This window comes from Xenopus tropicalis, chromosome 2 (assembly GCF_000004195.4).
Source record: "Xenopus tropicalis strain Nigerian chromosome 2, UCB_Xtro_10.0, whole genome shotgun sequence".
NCBI lineage: Eukaryota > Metazoa > Chordata > Amphibia > Anura > Pipidae > Xenopus > Xenopus tropicalis.
The window spans coordinates 137,411,679-137,431,784 of record NC_030678.2 but is presented as its reverse complement, the minus strand read 5'-3'; the positions used below and the strand labels follow the sequence as shown (position 1 = coordinate 137,431,784).

The 20,106-nt window shown below is 39.8% G+C and overlaps 1 protein-coding gene across 2 annotated transcripts; it reads left to right on the top strand.

The window, feature by feature from the left end:
* Positions 1-3,421: 3,421 nt before the first annotated feature.
* On the top strand, positions 3,422-18,965 carry slc39a5 (solute carrier family 39 (zinc transporter), member 5). 2 transcript variants are annotated; one of them, XM_012956479.3, is made up of 12 exons: positions 3,422-3,557; positions 9,017-9,319; positions 10,405-10,568; positions 11,579-11,762; positions 12,765-12,945; positions 14,952-15,121; positions 15,833-15,982; positions 16,074-16,149; positions 16,702-16,914; positions 17,705-17,785; positions 17,977-18,167; positions 18,723-18,965. In XM_012956479.3, the coding sequence occupies exons 2-12, from the start codon at positions 9,017-9,019 to the stop codon at positions 18,864-18,866; spliced, it is 1,857 nt and encodes a 618-aa protein (XP_012811933.2). In that variant the 5' UTR covers positions 3,422-3,557; the 3' UTR covers positions 18,867-18,965.
* Positions 18,966-20,106: the final 1,141 nt, after the last annotated feature.

Here is a 20,106-nt window from a genome sequence, read left to right as displayed (position 1 = left end):
CTCTTATTCCATCACTTGACAAATTCCACAGTAAAATCACATAATAAAATTTGTACAAAAACTTTAATACCACCAACACTCACAAGCTCCACCATCCTGATCTATTTTGCAATACTGAGGATGAAACACTAGAGCAGGGTGGGGGTGATGGGGCATTGGAGCACTGAGGTACTGAGGTGCCTGTCTATCTTTAGCTTACGTGGCCCCTCTAGCTCATATCATCAGCTTAATGGCCATGTACGTGGTCTTTGTGAGGTCCTGTCTGACAGATATGTAGCCAAAATTACTGCTTATGGGGTTTTTTCTCTTGATGGTTCTCCATAGGGCTTCCTTTTTATCTGATTATTGACCTGGGGTACAAATAATTGGATCATTCTGATTTGCTCCACTGTGTTGGCCTGCTATAGTTTACATTAATTATTTGGGGTTTAGAGACTCAGTACAGCGGAAAAACAATTTCACCAACATTTTATTAGCATCTCTGTACAGACTACGAGAAGAGATGGGTTGCTTTTGCTGCAGCTATGCCTGGAGCCTTTACTTGTAAGCATTATTTGACTGGCTTCTGCCACAGATATGGGCTTATGCTCCCTGTTGGCTTTATAAAGATAAGGTAATTTTTAACATGGTGATTGTTATATGTGAGAAAGTGAAAAAATGAAAGAGAAAAACAAATGTATGCTAAATGGATCCTTGAATTACACAAAAGGAAAATTTAAAAATGAAGTTTCTTTAAACACTCTGAAAAGATATAAACCACAAAAATTGCTGACAGGGGGAAGACTTCCACTAAATCCACTCTCACTAGTGGTTAAAATGCTCATCCTCATAGGCACTGGTCTAATGTCACACCTGCCATGTGCCTACAATGTATATCAGTTGGGCACGTCTCCCCCACCCAAATGGCATTATTTGTACTGCATATATCCCCTCCGTTTGCCAGCACCATCACATTTTCCTAAAGCAAATAGCAGCTTTCACCTGGTGGCCATTTTTCTTCTGATACATAATCAGTTAGATTTAAATCTGCAAACAGCATACACACACACACAGACCCTTATTCAGCATACATTTAATCAAGAATACAGACTCACACAGGCACGACTGTCTCTGATAAAAGTTCTGCTTTGAGCACTGTAATGGTAAAGCTGAGCTCAGGAGAAAAATTGAAGCAGACAGCTAGAGCTGAGTTTCTATGGGAACCAGCAATGCCATCTCTTTACTGGCTGCTAGACTGGGGGCGTGTTTAGTAATCTGAGTTTAGAACAACTGAGCATGCCCACAAGCCAGAAGTCAAAGCTTGTGGGTTACAGGAGGAGAAGGAAATCTAAGTGATTAAGGAGATGTTGCAGCCTTACTATTAACCTCTGGAAAACCAGTGTGGCAGGTATTGAAAGATTTCGAAGAGGCTGTTCACTGATTAAATTTTTGTGTGTGGGGTTTACATGTCCTTTAAAACTCTGCGCTGGAAGACCTGGAGCAGGGGGCAAAAGTCAGGTAACTTCCAGCAAAATTGGGGGAATTAACAGCTCTGGATGGGTTGCCTAGGGTACCAGCTGGCATTTCCCTACCAGCATAGAAAGCACTAGATGTAGCTTTAACTTTAATGTTTGTGGGAAGAAACTTCTACAAAAGCAGCTTGTTAAAATTTTTTTAGTTCTGATGTTAATCACTGGTAAGGCATCAACCAATTTTATGCATTACTTTTCTTACCCTACCAGTGCCAGATGTCTGATCCCTTTGGATTATGGCATCCAAAAGATTTAAGACAGTCTCAAAGTTCATATCACATAGGCCCTGCTTTGTGAGCATTTGAAAGACATGTACGGCAGGGCCAGAACTAGGGGCAGGCAGAAGAGTGGTAATGAGCGAATCTGTCCCATTTTGCTTTGCCAGAAAATTTGCGAAACTACTGAAAAATTTGCAAAACAACAAAAACTTAGCGAAATGCATTTGTTGTGCAATTTTTTGTATGTGACCACTTTCATTTTGCCGCGGCGGGGCCTAATTTGATGCATATTTTTTTACATGCAACTAATCTTTTCACTGAAGTTTTGCAAAACAATTTGACAGTGGCGAAATGCAGAAATACGCTGTAAATCTATGTCTGAAGAAAACATTTTCTCATCACTACAGAAGAGGCACATGCCTATCAAGCAATGGCAATGCAAAGAAGCTTGACAGTGGCAAACAGGAGCAAACTCCATTGAACGTATGGTAAATTCCACTTACCACCAATGAACTGTCTGACCTAAATAGAACTATTTATATGAACTGCTTAATTACATGAGCTACTACCTACATGAACAGAAGAATGACTAGTTACATATATATATATATACTGTAGCTGCTTATCAGGGCCCCCTGCCTCCACAGCAGTTGCAGTGTCTGTTTCCTCCCTCTACAGTTGTTTTTCAGTACAATAATTTTTGAGTTTGTGTCAAAGTAGAATTATGGCTGAAAATGTTGGTACTGGGTGTTTGTGTTCATTATGGGGGGACACTTACATGTAGGCTGACAATCCACCACATGGGGCCTTAAGCTGGCCATACACGCACTGATAATATCGTACAAAACCTCGTTTCGTACGATATTCGGTGCGTGTATGGCAAATTGGCGAGTTGACCGATATCGTAGGAGTCTGCTGATATCGGTCGATTTGCTGATCGGCCAGGTTAAAAGATTTTGATAGATAGAAGGCGCCTGAGCAAAATCTGCCTTCAGGGCTGAATCGGCAGAAGGAGGTAGAAATCCTATTGTTTCTACCTCCTTATCTGCCGTTTCAGCCCTGAACGGTTAGTGGCCGATTGAACGATCTTCGCCACATGTGTGGCCACCTTTAGGTAGAGGGCACATGATGTGTATATCTGCTTCTCTCAGTCCTACATTGTTCAGCCAGGCTGAGAGAAGTGGATCCGCTTGCCCTCGCTCCTTCGTGTGCCTGCATTAAAAACTACGGCAAGCTCCCAAGTGTGGGCACACAGAGAGGAGAACAACGGAGGGCAGCCTGGAAATGTCTGCTTTTGCGTTCTTCAGGCCGACCTCCAATCTAGTTTGAGCAGTTGGTATTATCAATTAAGTAAACCACTATCTGTTTTACTTTAATGCAGTGAAATTACATTTCTGGTAGCAAAGTGATGCTGACCCTGACTCCAACCAACACTTTACCAAGATTCCACCAATTGTCTGAATGCCCCACACCTAGCTAATTCCATGTTTGTTTGCAGCAAACAAAGCTGAACATATTGTGGCTAAATGCCAGCAATACAGATACTAACAAATCCCATTTCTTTGCAGAGGATTGGGAGCAGATAAAACAAAGGGAAGGAATCTAGCAAATCCAGCGTGAGGAGGCGCTTCCCATAATCTCTACATTTATTGCCACTACCTGTGGTGCTTTTGACCTTTTGGAATGTGGGCAGTTACCTGGCTGCTTACAGGCAAGTGTGCCGGCCCTACTGCTCTATATAGCTGTGCTACTTCTACAGCTGTGAGGCCAGTTGTATGTACTAAGGCAGCTGCTGAAGGAGGGACTGGAGCACACCTCTTCTGGAAAGGTAGGCTCATACTGATTATGATCATGGAGCTTTATGGTTGATGATTTGAAGTCCTGCCTATTGCAGCAGAAATTTTCTGAATATTCAAAGATATGAACCATTTTGTTGGCAACCAGACTGCAGTATTTTATTGACAGATTGAACATTAACTAGCCTGTGTATTTAAAAGTGCCAGCTCTGGGTTTGCACCCTGCCCCCATTCAAGGTTAGATCTGTATTTCTTTAAATCAGCATGGTTTGAATGGAAAAACAAATGAGTGAGATGCAGTTATGAAGTGAAGGAGAGGTATTCCCATAGAGTCGGCCACTGCTTGCACCCAGCACCCACACGCTGCCACAATACCAGCTCCTGACTGGTGAGTTCTAGCACGGCTCTCTGTCACCCAGCGCACCCTGCATGGCTGCTTTCATTTCCTGGGCTCTGATATAGGATATAAGGGGGGCTCGATGATGATAATAATAACAATAATTAAAAGACTAAACAGGCTTTCTATTACCCAACACATAACGCAATTTGGGAGAAATTTTCATGTTTCTACCTAAAAAAATGGGCAGTTTGTGAAAACATACCTACAAAGAGCTGTTTTGTTGTAAATGGTGAAAATCTATGTTCAACATATTTGTGGAATTGTCTGGGGCAAAGTCAGATTCTGTACCAGTTTTTCAGGCTTTCCGACACTCTATTTTACATTTTGGTATTTACAGTGCGATCTGGATGTTTCCTGATATTATTGCAGTCTGCTTAGCTAATTTCTTTTTTTTTTTTTTACTATATAGTAATTTAAATAAAAAAACCATAATAATCCCTTGGCAATAGATTTATTCATAGATATTTTACAGTGAAGATCTTAACGTGTATGGCCACCTTTAGTCGAGCAACCACTGTTTTGCACCAGGTGCTACTTAAGCTGAGGCTGCCCCTGATTCCTTTGGGAATCTCACACACTGTAGAAGCCAACACACTCATACTTGCCAGCACCATGGTATCTTTGATATGGATTGTATCTGTGCTAGAGTAGGATAGGATGAGGGGCCATGCAGATTAAGGTCACACTTTCCCTTTCCCTCAACACAAAACATTCTCTCTCTAGTGAAACTGGCAGAAGCCAATGGACCCAGGAGAGCATCAGCGAGCCAATGCAGTTCCCCAATCCAACAGAAAATCAAACCTGCCCAATCAAGATCTGGCCAATTTTAGGGGTAGGGTAGGCCCTAAGGGGTGCCCATACACTGGCAGATTTTAGTCTAAAGATCCCGAATCGGCAGCTAAAATCTGCCCATGTATGGCCACCTTTAAGGCTCAAGAGCATGGATTGCATTTTCTGTTTGCAGCACCTGATCAGTGATATGCTGACGAACAGGTTTTTCATGTGCCTAATGCAGAAACAGCATTTTTAATCACATTATGCATGACAGTGACACTTTTTCTTAGAAGTCAATAGCTGATTGCGACATTAGTTGTCATTTACTAGCCTGGGGCCAGCTTTGCAGCAATGCAGTGATCCATATGGCTAAGGTTAAAGCTGGCCATACACGCACCGATATTATTGTACAAAACTTTGTTTCGTATGATATTCGGTGCGTGTATGGCGGCTCAAAGAGGTGCCCAATATTGCAAAAGGCTGCGGATATCGGTTGTCTCATTGATTGGCCAGGTTAAAAGATTTCGCCCAAGCAAAATCTACATTCGAGGCTATTGTTTCTACCTCAATATCCGACAATTCAACCCTGAATGTTAGAGGAAGGTGGGAACAATCGTTATTGCTATGTGTATGGCCACCTTAATGCCACACAGGGCAGATTCTTGGCTTGCAGACAAGCGCAGGCCAAGAATCTGCCCCTGCGCTTTAAAAATGCAATTGTACTTTTTTGTCCCAGGTACAGGCATTAGCCTAATGCCACACAGCCACAGGCTGAGAATCAGCCCCGACACTGACATTAGCTTTCTTCAGGCACACGCGGAAGTTTTGTGTCCAAGCAAAGAGGACCATTAATGCCAACACTGAGGCTAATTCTCAGCCTGCACTTTCCCGCCCCGTGTGGCATCAGCCTTAGCCTAGCACCCTATCACAAGTTAATATATAATCAGTTATGCAGATGGAGTAATAAAATGCACAAACTTGCAATGGTAGACATTTACATCTGTATTGTCAAATAGAGTGCAATTGTGTGGCCATATTACATGGAATCTGAGTGCTCAGCCTGTTGGACATGATGGCAATCAGCATGTGCGGTTACAATATTTATAAAGGTATTGGGCCCGATTCACTAAAGTGCGATAAAAATTATCGCACGCTTTATTGCGGTAAAAAAGACGCGAAAATTAAGATGCGATAAAAATTTTAACGCACGCTAAGAATAGCGCACATTAAATCGCACTTAGTGAATCGGGCCCATTATCTTTTACATAGCTCAAATCCTGTGTTTTACACCATTTTCTTTACACCACCTCAGATCTAGCGTATCCGCTTCAAGTCAATGGGAAAACAAGGGCACAGGAAAATTCTGACGTAAGAAGCTGTGAAAAACAACCCTCATAGCAAGTGGCAGTGATTAAAGTTGTCCTTTCCACACCATTTGTCACATGGCTGCTGCTTTTTATGGTAGAAACTGACACATAGTTATGCAGTCACCTAAAACAATACACATAGTTAGATAATTTGGTGTTCAAATGGTAAGATGGTTCAGAGTATAGAATTTGTTGCCATCTTGAAAGCCCCAGGGATCATGGGGCATTTATTTACCTTTGTGAAACTGGCTTTCGAACTGGCAACAAATTCTATACTCTGAACCATCTTACCAACCTATTATCGAACTTAAAAGGAGTGGTTCACCTTTATGTTAAACTTTATTTTACAGAATGGTAAATTCTAAGCAACTTTTTAATTGGTCCTTATTATATATTTGTTATAGTTTTTGAATGATTTGCCTTCTCCTTCAAACTCTTTGCAGTTTTTAAATGGGGGTCATTGACCCCAGCAGCAAAAAAAAATATTGCTCTGTGAGGCTACAGTTTTATTGTTACTTTTTGTAACTTTTTCTATTCAGGCACTCTGCTATTCATATACCAGTATCTCATCCAAACCATTCCCTGGTTGCTAAGGTAACTTGGACCCTAGTAACCAAATAGCTGCTGAAACTCCAAACTGGAGAACTCCTGAACTGAAAATAAAATAAATAAAAAGTACAAATAAAAAATGAAGACCAATTGCAAATTGTCTCAGAATATCATTCTCTACATCATACTGAAAGTTAATTTAAAAGTGAACAACTCTTTTAATGCTCAGTGTGCCTGCCCCCGGGCCAAAGGAATGCCTCTTGGTGCAGGCACAGCAATAAGCAGAGTGACAGAGATAAATGTGTTTAGCAAGGAAAAGGAAAGAGATTATTTAGGGCATATTCAGTAGCTGTAAACTGCTCAGCATAACAAAACAAAAATCATTTGAAAAGGGAATTTGGGGAATTTTTAGCATTCCTGTTCGATGGGTGCTGTTTCTCATTAGCTGCTGTAAATAACTGCCCTTTGCACTGTTCCTGCTCTGGGCAAGTTGGCCTGTTTCTGTGAGGGCAATTTAGAAACTTCAGAAGGAAAATAAAGGATAGAAAAGTGTACAAAGAGATATTGGTTTACCAGAAAATGCAATGGTCAGCCTTTAATGGGTAAGATTTTAAATATTTGCTAACACTTGATGTACTTTTCATATGAAAGACACACAGAGCACATAGTAAACAACTCATTCATGCTTTTTGCCAGGTGGAATTTCCATAGACTTAGGCTAAAATTAGTTTGGTAGATTAGGGAAATCTCACTTAATGGAATTTCTCATGTGTAATAACGATTGTTCCTGCCTGTTTGCAACAAGAAAAATGTAAGGCAGAAGGAGCTTACTAAAGCTGGCCATACATGCACAGATATCATCGTACGAAGCGAGGTTTGTGTGTGGTGGATCGATGAGAACAACATATCACAAAAGCCTTGGATATTGTTTGTCTCGCCGATCAGGCGCCATCAAAACGCCTGAGCAAAAGCATGCGTTTAGGGCTGAATTGTCAGCATTCCTGTTGTTTCTACCTCCATATCTGACGATTTAGCCCTAAATGTCAGTGGAGGGTACGAACAGTCTTTCCTGTGACCAATGATCGCAAGAAAGATCTGGTAAATCTGGTAAATGTATATGTATGTTATTCACAGTTATAATTCCACTTTAATGTCATTATTGCCTGTCATAGAGTAGCTAATTCCTTCTTAGTAGAATAGGATGTGGCTGCCATCTGAAAAACAGCATAAATATTTCTGCATTTTTACCTTATATTATCTGTGTATGCTATTACCCATAATATATCCAATCACCCATACGTTTCTGTCTCATGACCCACAAGGCAGCTTCTGGCTTGCGTCCCTATTGCAGAAAGTTACACTTCTGAGTAATATTTAAAACAATCATAGATGCTACAAGCAGTGTTTCCTTATTGAGAATCAATTGACACTGCTAAACCTGAGCTACTGCCTGTTAATCTATGGCAAATTCTGCAGATTTGGCAATCCAAGCATTAAATAGTATGTGCACTGAGCTCTGAGCCTCCCGCCATTCATTTAATAGTGACAATCAGGGGTCTCAGAATGAGAGTGTTGCATGTGCCTGTTAGGAGTGCAGCTAAGTTTACCAGAGCACTTGAAAATTCAGGCACACCTCTAATAAATACATGTTGTAGGGCTGGATTTGACCTGTATCCCTATATATGTATAGCTGGATTTGACATGTATTCCTACATTTTTAAGTGATCTGGTAAACTTAAAGCACATACAACACTGAGAGTCCTCTTTATGACTCCCTCCATTGTCACTGGTAATTGAATGGTGGGAGACTCAAGAGTTCAGTAAAGTAGGTAGGACACAAAATATTTGCCATATACCTCCATATGTAATAAAAGGCATGCTCAAAGAAGAAGGAAAGGTTTAATCACTTGGTTTGCCAAAGGTTAGGCACCCCCAGTGATTGTATTGACTTTCCAGATACCCCTGGCCTGCGCTCCTGTTAGAGGATCATTCACTCACATGTACCCTGGGCCAGTGCTGCTTCTTTCTGGAAGTGGGTGTACATGTGCGAAAGCCAGCCTTTTCACTCTACTGCACATGCGTCAGCCTGTTTTTTGAAGAAAAAAGAAGGGAAGAAGAGGATTGCTCACATGTACCCCAGGCTACTGCAGTTCCTGCTAACAGGAGCCCCAACCTAGGGTATCAGGTGATTTATTCCAATCACTGGGGGGTGCCTAAAATTCTGCACCCCTGGTGCTTGATCCTTTTCTTCTGCTTTAAGTGCTATGGCTGCTATGGGATACTGCACCTGGGCAAACGTTGGGTCTTTTATTACATAAATCTAATTGTGTATAAAGTTTAGTAAACAGACAATGTACACAGAGTAAGGGTTATTTTTAAATCCATTGTTATGTCTTTACAGATGTTGTTCCATAAAGTATGTTTGGTGCTCCAACTGTGGCTATGGACATACTTCCCTTTCTGCACAAGTCATGTAGGAACTTCTTCCAAGCAAAACTTCAGTCCCAGAAGACCTCATCCCCTCATGCAAGCCTTGCTGACCAGGACACTCCATGACAAAGAAGATTCCCTCTCCTTGGAAGATGCAGAGAAGGAGCAGGGGTATTACCTACAGCAGTTATTTCACTTATATGGGGAGAATGACACTTTAACCTATGAAGGACTCACCCTGCTGCTTCAGAATTTGGGACTAGGAAAAGTACAGGTATGTGGTACTGATACACAACACCATACTGAGTACATCTCTTATAAAGTAAGATTAGGCCTGTGAATGTAACTCCTACTCACAGTAAATTAAAGTGAATAAAACACAGAGAAAACCTAGGTATTCAGGTACCTAGGTATGAGCTATCAGGGTTAGGTGTCATCCCCTTTTTATGCCCTGCCGTGAAATTCTCCCCTCACCCTCATTACCTTATGTATGAGGTGGGAGTGCCTACCCTGTGGGTGGATGTTGGTTTCAGGACAGTTTTCTGTAATTTAATATTGGTACCTGCCAGTACCTAATATTATAATGAAGATAGTGGCATGTGATGATCCATATGTGGGAGATGAGAATGATACCAAACATGAGGGGTGTCTCATGTTACAACCCCCTAGAATTGATCCCTCCTAACTGGGGGGTAAAAGCTGGTTCTGTTTGGTATAATTAGGAAGTATGTGATCTTCTCATAACCAATATGTGATTTATGAGGATGTGAACCTTATAGCAGAGAGGATATGGATCCTTTCCTATAATCAATATTTTCTCATAGCTGCTCTCCCTGCAGCTTTAGGTTCACATGTTCCTTTCTTTGATCAGCAGATTTTCCAGCTTCCTTGCTCTGCATAGTCCTATACGCCATTAAGTATGACACCTTTCCACAACCTCCTGCTGGAATATCTAAGTAAGGGCCACTTTGAGGGCCTGAGACCCAATCTTTTGAGTGTAAGGGCAGGGTACACGGGGAGATTAGTCGCGCCGCCACAAATCTATGTTGATTAAAGGAGATTTTTCCACATATACTAACCAAGTCATTCTGTGTAGTAAAAACCTTTTTGAGGTTATATTCCTTTTATTTGCCTCCTTGGATAACAGTATTTATGCACTTGGAAGGACCATAGTTATGCGGCAATATTGGAGCATATCTTTACAGGGCCGGATTTGTTAACACAGCGCCCCAAGGCCGCCCCAACCGTACCCCCCGTGCGCATATGCACGTATGGGGAGAGCACCCACTGATGTTTTCTGTGCATCCAGTCCCCATTGCTCTGTATGCCTTTTCACTGAGATCATTTCTGTCTTTGCAGGTGGTGGAGATAGAACACACAGATCTGGGGCATGACCACGTCTCTCACCTTGATATCCTAGACGTTCAGGGAAATAAGCATAGCCATATGCACTCCAGCCGGGAACACTTGCAGTCATCCACTACTATGCCATTGCCTGTGATACAAACCAAGAATGCTAGAAGGTGACTAATATTATGCGGTATTATGATGCTGTGCATTATTAGTATTGGGTTGGTGTGTGGTATAGATCTGCTGCAAGGCTGTGCAAGATGCAACAGCCAAAGTTTGATAATCTACAAATGTTTAGAGAAAAGGGCTGTCACAGGAAAACATTTTGTGTTCTTAGTTTCCAGGTTCCCTTAGTTATGTGACTTGTGCTCTGATAAACTTCAGTCAGACTTAACTGCTGTGCTGCAAGTTGGAGTGATATCAACCTCCCCCTGGCTCTTTCTGAAAGCTCAGACTCGGGCACAATGACCTGAGATGGCTGCCTACATGCCAATATTACAACTAAAAAAAAATAATTATTGATTCAAGAATAACATTTTGAAATGTAGAATCAATTATTTGAATGTGATTAGTCAAATATAGAAATAAAAACCATAAAATCATGGCAGAATCCCTTTAAGGTACCTGGGCTAAATCTAATTGAAATCTGTGGTAGAATAACCCTCAAGCACACAAGTTCAATATAGTAAGCCAGCCAGAAAAGAAATGGTGTGTGCTTACTGAAGCAGACATGATTCTCAGCTGTGCCACCTGGACCAACAGCCCTGGCAGCAGAAAAATGGCAAAATGGTGATGCCACAAGAAAAAAGGCAAGAAATGAAAATAGCTATACTGTGTGTGTGTGTGGCGGCAAGCTTATGCACATCATAAGTAAATCCAAGCTGCTTTAAAGTACATTTTAAATTCCATGCTTTTTTGCTTCAATTTCCATCAACAAAATAAGTTTCAGAGAGACTGTCCTTTGCCATCCTTCTTGCAACAAAATGCAAAGGGGAGACAACCATAAGCAGTCCCATGTAGTAACGTATATGCATCTGGGCTATCCTTAGTTATTCCTTGTATTCTTACACTAGGGAACCCAACATACCTGCAATAGGTTCCAATAAGTTTACTTTTGCCAAAGTCATACTTAACTATCTGCCAGACACCTCAATCATTTTATTCTAATTCCTTTAATTGACAGCGTGGAGGTCAATTCCGGTATCACTCGTCCAGTGCATGCGGTATCACTAAAGTCCACACAAATGCCACCACATAATGGGAAGAGAGGCTCTACGCAGCCAGGACAAAACCAGAGGCCAACAGAGGACATTCTGAAACGCGTGATTCAGTTGCACCATTCTCAGTTTTCCCACCAACATGAAAATGTAAGGACAACTTTGCTGTTTGGATAATTCCCTTACACAATTTGTGATGTCCCAAGGCATTTGATATTGACCCCTTTTAAGCAACACATTGTGGTTTATCACTGGCAAAGCAATACTCTAGGACAGGGCTGTCCAGCTGAAAGGCTCCATATGCTTCACTATAAGGCATCATAATTTTAATAATTTAATAATAAGGAACAGTTCAGTGTAAAAATTAAACTTAATTCTGGCCCGTCAACACACTGTATGAGATATAATTGACCCACTACATGTAATTAGTTGGACAGCAATGTTCTAGGTCAGAGCTGTCCAACTAGCGACCCACAGCCCCCCCTCTGTGTCACACACAGGCAGCATAGGGCAGGCAGAGTATTGCACACACAGGCAGCATAGGGCAGGCAGGGTATGGCACACACAGGCAGCATAGGGCAGGCAGAGTATGGCACACACAGGCAGCATAGGGCAGGCAGGGTATGGCACACACAGGCAGGGTAGGGCAAGCAGAATACTGCCTGTGTGTGCCATACTCTGCCTTCCCTAAGGTGTGTAATTATATGCTAGGGGTTGCTGTGCTATCTATCCACAGGGGAAAAGGAGCCATATGGATTTAAGGTTGTGTCTTAAAATGACATAATATAATTCTTTCACATACAGTATGAATGAGGGTGATATGCCTACAGTCAGCACCAAGCATTTGTTTTTTTTTTTGCTGTGCTACCACCATTAGTGGGTATGATTTAAAAAACTCTTGTGGTGTGGTTTGAAGTGGATGTGGTTTGAAAAGGGGGAGTGGTCAAAACAGACTTCCATTATCGGCCCTCCACCATGTAGGCCAGAAAAATTCCAGCCCTCGGTACCACAGAAGTTGGACAGCACTGCTCTAGGATATTGCTGGTTTACATAATACTATTCAATCTGTTACACTGAGCTAGATAACAGTTTTATTACAGTACTGAAGCAATAGATTATTTAAGGGCTTCTCTCATTTTCTGTCCCATTTAGTGCTTGAATGTGACACAGTTGTTAATGAACTTTGGCCTTTCTTGGGTGTCTGCAATCACCCCTCAACAATTCTCCCTGCTTTGCCCTGCGCTGCTGTACCAGATTGACAGCCGCGTGTGTATCCACCATAGTGATGAACTGACTAATTCCAAACCTGATTCTAAGCAAGCATTGCTGCAAGGTAAACCAACTTCATACTAATACCATTGGTGTGGGAACGCAATGATGGAAAAGCAAGTGGCTGGATTAAGTTGTTTATGAAGTATATTTCTTTTAGAGAAATTAAAGAAAGAAAATAGAAAAACTGTATTTGAAGGAAACCTACTGGAAATTCAGCAGCACTAAATGTACAATGTATATAGTTTGGTGTTCTCCTTTAAATTTCACCCTCTTAAAAATCAGTGATCTGCAATAATATGGAATATTCAATAATACTGTTAAACTTGGGTGAAGTTAGACTGCTGCAAATAGATTAGAATGTCCAAACCATGATCATGGCTGCAGCTGCCAAAATAACCCTTCCAACTTCAAAAAAAAAAAAGTATGGTATTTATCATTGGTTGCACATAAATAAGACTCTCAGCTACAAATTAACTCCTTAAGGCATATTTATAAAAGAGTGAAAAGAGTTGGGGTTGTTTTCTCTGGAAAAGAGGCGCTTGCGAGGGGACATGATTACTCTGTACAAGTACATTAGAGGGGATTATAGGCAGTTGGGGGATGTTCTTTTTTCCCATAAAAACAATCAGCGCACCAGAGGTCACCCCTATAGATTAGAGGAACAGAGCTTCCATTTGAAGCAGCGTAGGTGGTTTTTCACGGTGAGGGCAGTGAGGTTGGGGAATGCCCTTCCTAGTGATGTGGTAATGGCAGATTCTGTTAATGCCTTTAAGAGGGGCCTGGATGAGTTCTTGAACAAGCATAATATCCAAGGCTATTGTGATACTAATATCTACAGTTTGTATATATAGTTTATGTATGTGAGTGTATAGATAGATCAGTATAGGGGTGTGTGTGTGTTGGGTTTACTTGGAAGGGTCGAACTTGATTGACTCTTTTTTCATCCCTATGTAACTATGAAAACAGTGTTTGCTCTGATACTTAAGCCCTTAAAAACTCTATAGAAATACACAGAGAATTCTCGTTAGATGCCATATGCCTACCCCCACCCAAGTTTTCTGGGTTGGTCCTTATCATTACCCTAGTACTTTGAACAGTACAAAGAGAAATTATAAAATTTTATAATCAAAACAATTACAACCCAGAGGTCATCAATCATTCAAACGTTCCAAGGCGCTAGATTTATGGGAAAACTACACATGCCAATTCAGTTGTGTAAGTTTCCAACTTAGCATTTAGTCATTTCAGATACTGCTTTGTCTTTTAGAGAAAATGTGTTCCTTTGTAGCAGTATTTTCCAGTGAGACAGAGTACATTGAATAGAAAATAAATGAATTCACAAAAAATCCATTCAATTGTCAATTTAAAAAAAAAAAAAAAAAATCCTTTAAAATTGCAATACAGTAGAACCCCATTTTACATTTTTCAGAGAACCAGAAAAAAATGGTGTAAAATTAGAAAATGTAAAATCTGGGGATGCATTATATATGGGCAGGACTCCAAAAAAACATGTATAAAAAAGTGTAAGATGAGGGAAAACTTAATATAAAGGAATGTAAAACTGAAGGTTCGCTGTATTTGAAATAAAGATTGTACCGCTCATTTTCTGTCATTTGACCCTTTAAAGGAGAACTAAAGCCTAACTACAGAAGTAGCCGCTCAGAGCCCACTGAGCATGTGCACTGTCCTGGACAGTTCCAGGGTGGGGGTGGGGCAGAATCCAAGATGAAGAGCTCCTGTGACAACTGTAACAACCTATATCATTACTACTATAGAGATGCTGAAACTTTAGGCCAGTGCAGTCAGTTTATTATATAAAATATGGCATTTCTAGCAATTTTAATTTTTAGGGTTTAGTTCTGTGTCTCTTTAATCTTGCCATCCCATGTGTTGCTATCACTGTATGGCATAGATCAAAGAGTAACCAAAAACTGTTATCATAGAACTTATATTCTTTGGCAGACAAATAGTCAAAAGTCAGGTGACAAAGGCTACAGATTTGTCATATCATCTTTTCACGCTACGTATTTTTTGACAAAACTTTATTAACCCATTTGTGTCTTTCAGTTCTTGGTTGGGGGGCTCTTGCTGTGACGGTGATCAGTGCCCCCTCCCTTTTAGCAGTTGCATTTGTTCCACTTCTAAGACGCCCCCTGTTCCGCTATTTGCTGAGGTTCCTGGTGGCCCTGGCAGTGGGGACGCTGTGCGGTGATGCATTACTGCATCTAATGCCACATGTATGTATTAATAATTATAGGCCATAATTGCTAGTAATCAATATGCTTTAAAATAAAATGTATTATAAAGCTGTATATATAATTCACAATTAGATCTTAAATTCAAAGATTGCTAGTCAGATACTGAGCTTCCATACTGCTGAGAGGCATTTAGGGGTTTATTTACTAAAGGTGGCTTAAGTGTGAGATAAATTACTGAATGATTATTTTTTTAGGTATCGCATAGCTGATCTTTCTTTTCAAGTAAGGTACAATATTAACACGCAAAATAATGCATCTTTTTTTTTTTAATTGTTCATTATTGCAAGTAATACTATGTGAATTATTTTTAATAGAGGGCAGTATCAGTGCTTTCTGCCTTGCATTTTTTCCATAAAACTATATTTCACTCCTGTTTCAGTTACAATATATAAACTTAATTAAAATTTTAATGGAGATTAGCAGCACAAGCCCAAATTTCAAATTTCAGTTAAACCCCTAAATAGCAATAGATGCAAAAACTTCTTTTTAGACATATATATATATATATATATTTATATATAAAGTAGCTTATCACCATCTTAAAATAGATATGCATTAATCATGTTTGCTGGGTTTAGCTTCCTAAATCAGGTGATAATGTTTTAGGCCAAAATATCTTACAAATCATTATCTGACTGGAAGTAATACCTCAAAAGACTGAGTGACTGACACATCTCTTTTACATTACAGGCTCAGGAAGATCACACTGGCAATCAGCACGGTGGGAAAACTCATGCAATAGAACCAGTTCTAAAAGGGCTGAGCGTACTTGGGGGCTTGTACCTCCTTTTTCTGATTGAAAATCTTATGGGACTGCTGAAGCAAAGACAACAACTGAAGGTGAGAGATTGTGAAACACTGGCAACACATTGATATTATTAAAAGATGCATTTTATTTTCATTAATAATATATGGCACCTTTACCCCACAGAGACTTTCAAAACCAGAAGTGCCTGCAGGTGATGAAAGCTACACCACTGCATTATGGGACCTTGGCAGCCCTGTTGGTGAGATGCAAAATTACATCTGCACTAAATGTCAAACTGAGGCTGAACTATGCATTTAAACAACTCTAACTTGAAAATTTGTTAAACACGTATAAAGCCTTATTTATTAATGAGCATAGAAACCATTTTCCCTTTCCCACAATACCCATTGTTTCAAATTCTCTTTCTGCACAGACAATGAACCAAAGTTAAAAGTTTCTCTGGTTCCTGCCACTGTCTTGATCATGTAATACCACCCCCATATTCCCAAACAATAATCCATGATTCTATTAAGGCAATATATTGTAAAATTAATACTGACAGGAGAAATTAAAACAATGGATTCTCTCTGGGAAGGGAAAGTTTAACGGGAATGTCTTTTTGCATTCAACTCTTAGTTAAATAGATGTATCAAATCCATACCTTTTCAAGTTAGGCCAAATGCTAAACATGAAAAGAAATCTTAAAGAGATTCTTACTCTGCTCTGATTATGTGTACCTAAATGAGCTAATTTCTTCCAAACTAATCTGTACAGCAAACTAGAATAACTACTCACTCTGTTTTTCCCACAGAGTCTGAGTTTTGTGAAGTCTCCAGGGCAGCAGAAATTTTGCAGAGAGGCAATGAAGAAGTGGCAATCAGACGAAGAGATGAAAAAGACGCCCCTGCTCCGCATAGTCATTCAGGGCATTCGCACAACATGGCAAGCAAAGGCATTACAGAGATCGTATGGATGGTTCTTCTTGGGGATGGTATCCATAATTTTACTGACGGATTGGCTATTGGTAAATCACATCGTATTTATAACGTACCATTTGTTTAGGTTGTTCTTCATATGGATTTGCAAACTATACAACTTGTAACTTGAATTAGTAAAGCTGGTGGACTGCAATTCTCAGCATGCCCTTATTTTCTCATGGCATAGTGACAAGAGGTGAGAAATAAATTGGATAAAAGGGACAGGATACATTTATTTTCCCTTTTATTTGTATTGTTAAAATATATTAGGGGATTAAGTATTTTATTTTGTGGTTGAGGTTGAAAAGAAGACATGACCATCAAGTTCTACCTTTTTTCAAATAAATCCTAGGTAGTTTTGTATTTCTTGATAAAAGTTATCAGCACTTACATGAAACTACATGACTCTTCCAGTATTCAGCCAACCTTTCTTCATTTGCATTTACACACTTCATATATTCAGTTGGCCTCCTCTGAATACTCTTTCAGTATTTTGAACCACATACTCTAGACAGGGCCATATCAGTGTTTTGTAAATGGCAAGAATTACTCTTTCCTTCCATGAGTCCCATTAAGGGTATAAGAAACCCTTACGAATACAGGTAACAAGAAAGAACTTCCTCAAGAAACTTAAAACGTCTGTACATAGCCAAAGAGCTTCCCTTTGTAATGGAGGTGATCAACAATTCTCAGTGCCGTTTGCCTGAGCAAGTATTTTCATCCCTTCTCCTATCCATAAAATACCAGCAATTCTGCAGGACAATACATTACTGTACAGATTGTCAAAAATCTAATGTTTGTCCACAGATCACAACATTAAAGCTTTCTCCTTTATAGGTGCAGCTTTCTCTTCCGGCTTTTCTGGAGGCCTCAGCACCACTGTTGCAGTGTTTTGCCATGAGCTGCCACATGAGCTTGGTGAGTGTTTGAGGTACTAATTAACACTGAATCTTACTTTCCAAAATTCTATAAAATAGGACACGGACCTATACATATGGCAACAAATCTATTCATGGGGTACTTCTATATTAAAAAAAAAAATGCTTAAATTAGCTTTAATCATGAAGCCCTTTCTATTGTAAGTTCCATAACCAAGCTGTTTGTTGCAGGTGATTTTGCCGTCTTACTGCAGAGTGGAGTCCCAGTGAGGAAGGTCCTCTTTTTCAGCTTGGTGTCAGCATTCCTGTCATTCTTTGGAATGATAATTGGGGCTGTAGCCAGTCAGAACTCAGCTCAGATAACTCCTTGGATATTTGCTGCTACAGCTGGCATTTTTCTCTATGTGGCATTGGTAGATATGGTACGTAACACATTTAGAATTAATGAAAAAGTCTATCTTCCGAACATAAACCTTCTTCCATCATCTTACAATACTCTGTTAGTCATTTACAGCTTTACTTAATTTGGGGGACAGTGTTTCTTTAAAACTGAACACACCATTTTCACAGGGATGTAAAAATTTATTATATATATATATATATATATATACACACACACACATGTATATATTATATGAGCAATGTGTGTGTATGTTCTTTCTATTGCATAGCTGCTAAACCTATGCTGAATATGTGATCAAACTGTGGCACAGATCGGAAATTCTTATTATTTATGTAATATAATGTAATCACATTTTTACCACAGTCTAAAAATTATATTGACAACACTGTAAACAGTCTGGTGTGCCATTAGCAACAAGGTCACCATATTTTATTTTCAAAGGCAATTATTGTTTGTCTTACTTTTTCGATTTTCCTGTTTCATTGCTCCTGGCAAGTCTCACAGTCTACAGGTTGATTATCAGTAGTACACTACAGAATATAAAATACTATTACCTGTGCTTTTTCAAACTCAGCTTCCACAAATGTTACACCGGGAGACCGCTGATCCATGCCAGGGAAAGGACTGTGTCATCCACAGCCTTGGATTCCTGCTTGGTTGTGCCATTATGTTTTGCATTGCTCTGTATCAGGACCAGATGGTGTTTCTGGACTTATAGCGAATGGAAGACAGTTGTTTTATTATTGGGCCCAAACATAGATCTGTACAGTGTTAAAGGTATGTGTAAAATAAATTTGAAAATTTAAATACATTCACATACTTTTTATTGCCTCTTTTAAACAACCGAGGGTAATTTACTAAAACCCATAAAATATGGGGCTGATATGGCCATGTGTTTGCTAATGTAATAGTAGATCCATGGCTGTATGGAGTCAGCCATTCTCCATGATTTTGCGGGTCCATTTTAGAGTGAAACTATGGAAGTTTCACTGAGCTAGGTTATGTAGACAGCCTTAATAAAGCCATGCATTATTCAGGGTACAGGGCCTACTACCACAAATTTGTTTTGGAGTGCGGTTGCTGGGCTCACCAGGCACATTAAAAGCTTTGGGGTGAGGCTTCCTACCTATTTTCATGGCAGAACTTAAATCAGTGCCTCACTATACAAAACAAAGGCCTGCCAATCTTGGAGCTAATTCAGAAGAGTGGTGGGCACAATGAAGACAGTGTCCACCGATATTTAACTAAATATTTATGGTGTTGGTGTATCATGGTGTTTTCCATGTTTGTGCGGACAGGGTCCAGTGTGGTACAGTATAAGGGTGTGTGCCTGCAGTCAGCATACTTTTAGGGGGAGATTTACCAAGATACAAACGCTCCGAGCGTATTCTCACAGACTTTTTTGCGCGCCCGTGCGAAAAATTTGGAAAGGCTCTGCCACTGTTTACAATGGTTCGGTACGAAAATTTAGTGACTTTCGGATCGCCAATACGATATTATCGTGACTAATATGATGTTTTTGTAAGCATTTTCGGGATATTTGCGATCTTCAGAAATTTTCGTTTCCAATCCTAATTTTTCACATTCAGGATTCGAATTTGTGGATTAGTAAATCTGCCCCTTAGTGTTCAGGTATGACAAAGATAACGGCACCTTAATTAGACTGTTAAATCAAAGATATTTGTTAAGGGTTTAAACTTAAGTATTTAGTGTAGATTAAAACTTATGTATCATTTCCATAAAATTCTGTTTCTAGTGCATAATTACCGCTCTAGCAGGGTGGGTCAATTTTAGTTTTAAAGAAATAAGACATTAAAACAATTACACAGTATATTTTGTAGAATATTTTATGTATGAACAGTAACTGAAGCAAAAAAAGGAGCATTTGACACACGTTAGAAGCTAAAGCTTTTTAATAAACAGAATTGATTCAAAGCCACAATATGAGCAGCAGGACT

Bases quoted from the DNA above. Each gene is read 5' to 3' on its own strand.
- slc39a5 (XM_012956479.3), top strand. From the start codon at position 9,017: ATGTTGTTCCATAAAGTATGTTTGGTGCTCCAACTGTGGCTATGGACA. The intron at 11,763-12,764 runs GTAAGGACAACT...TGTCCCATTTAG, and splicing joins TTTCCCACCAACATGAAAAT to TGCTTGAATGTGACACAGTT. The intron at 12,946-14,951 runs GTAAACCAACTT...TGTGTCTTTCAG, and splicing joins TAAGCAAGCATTGCTGCAAG to TTCTTGGTTGGGGGGCTCTT.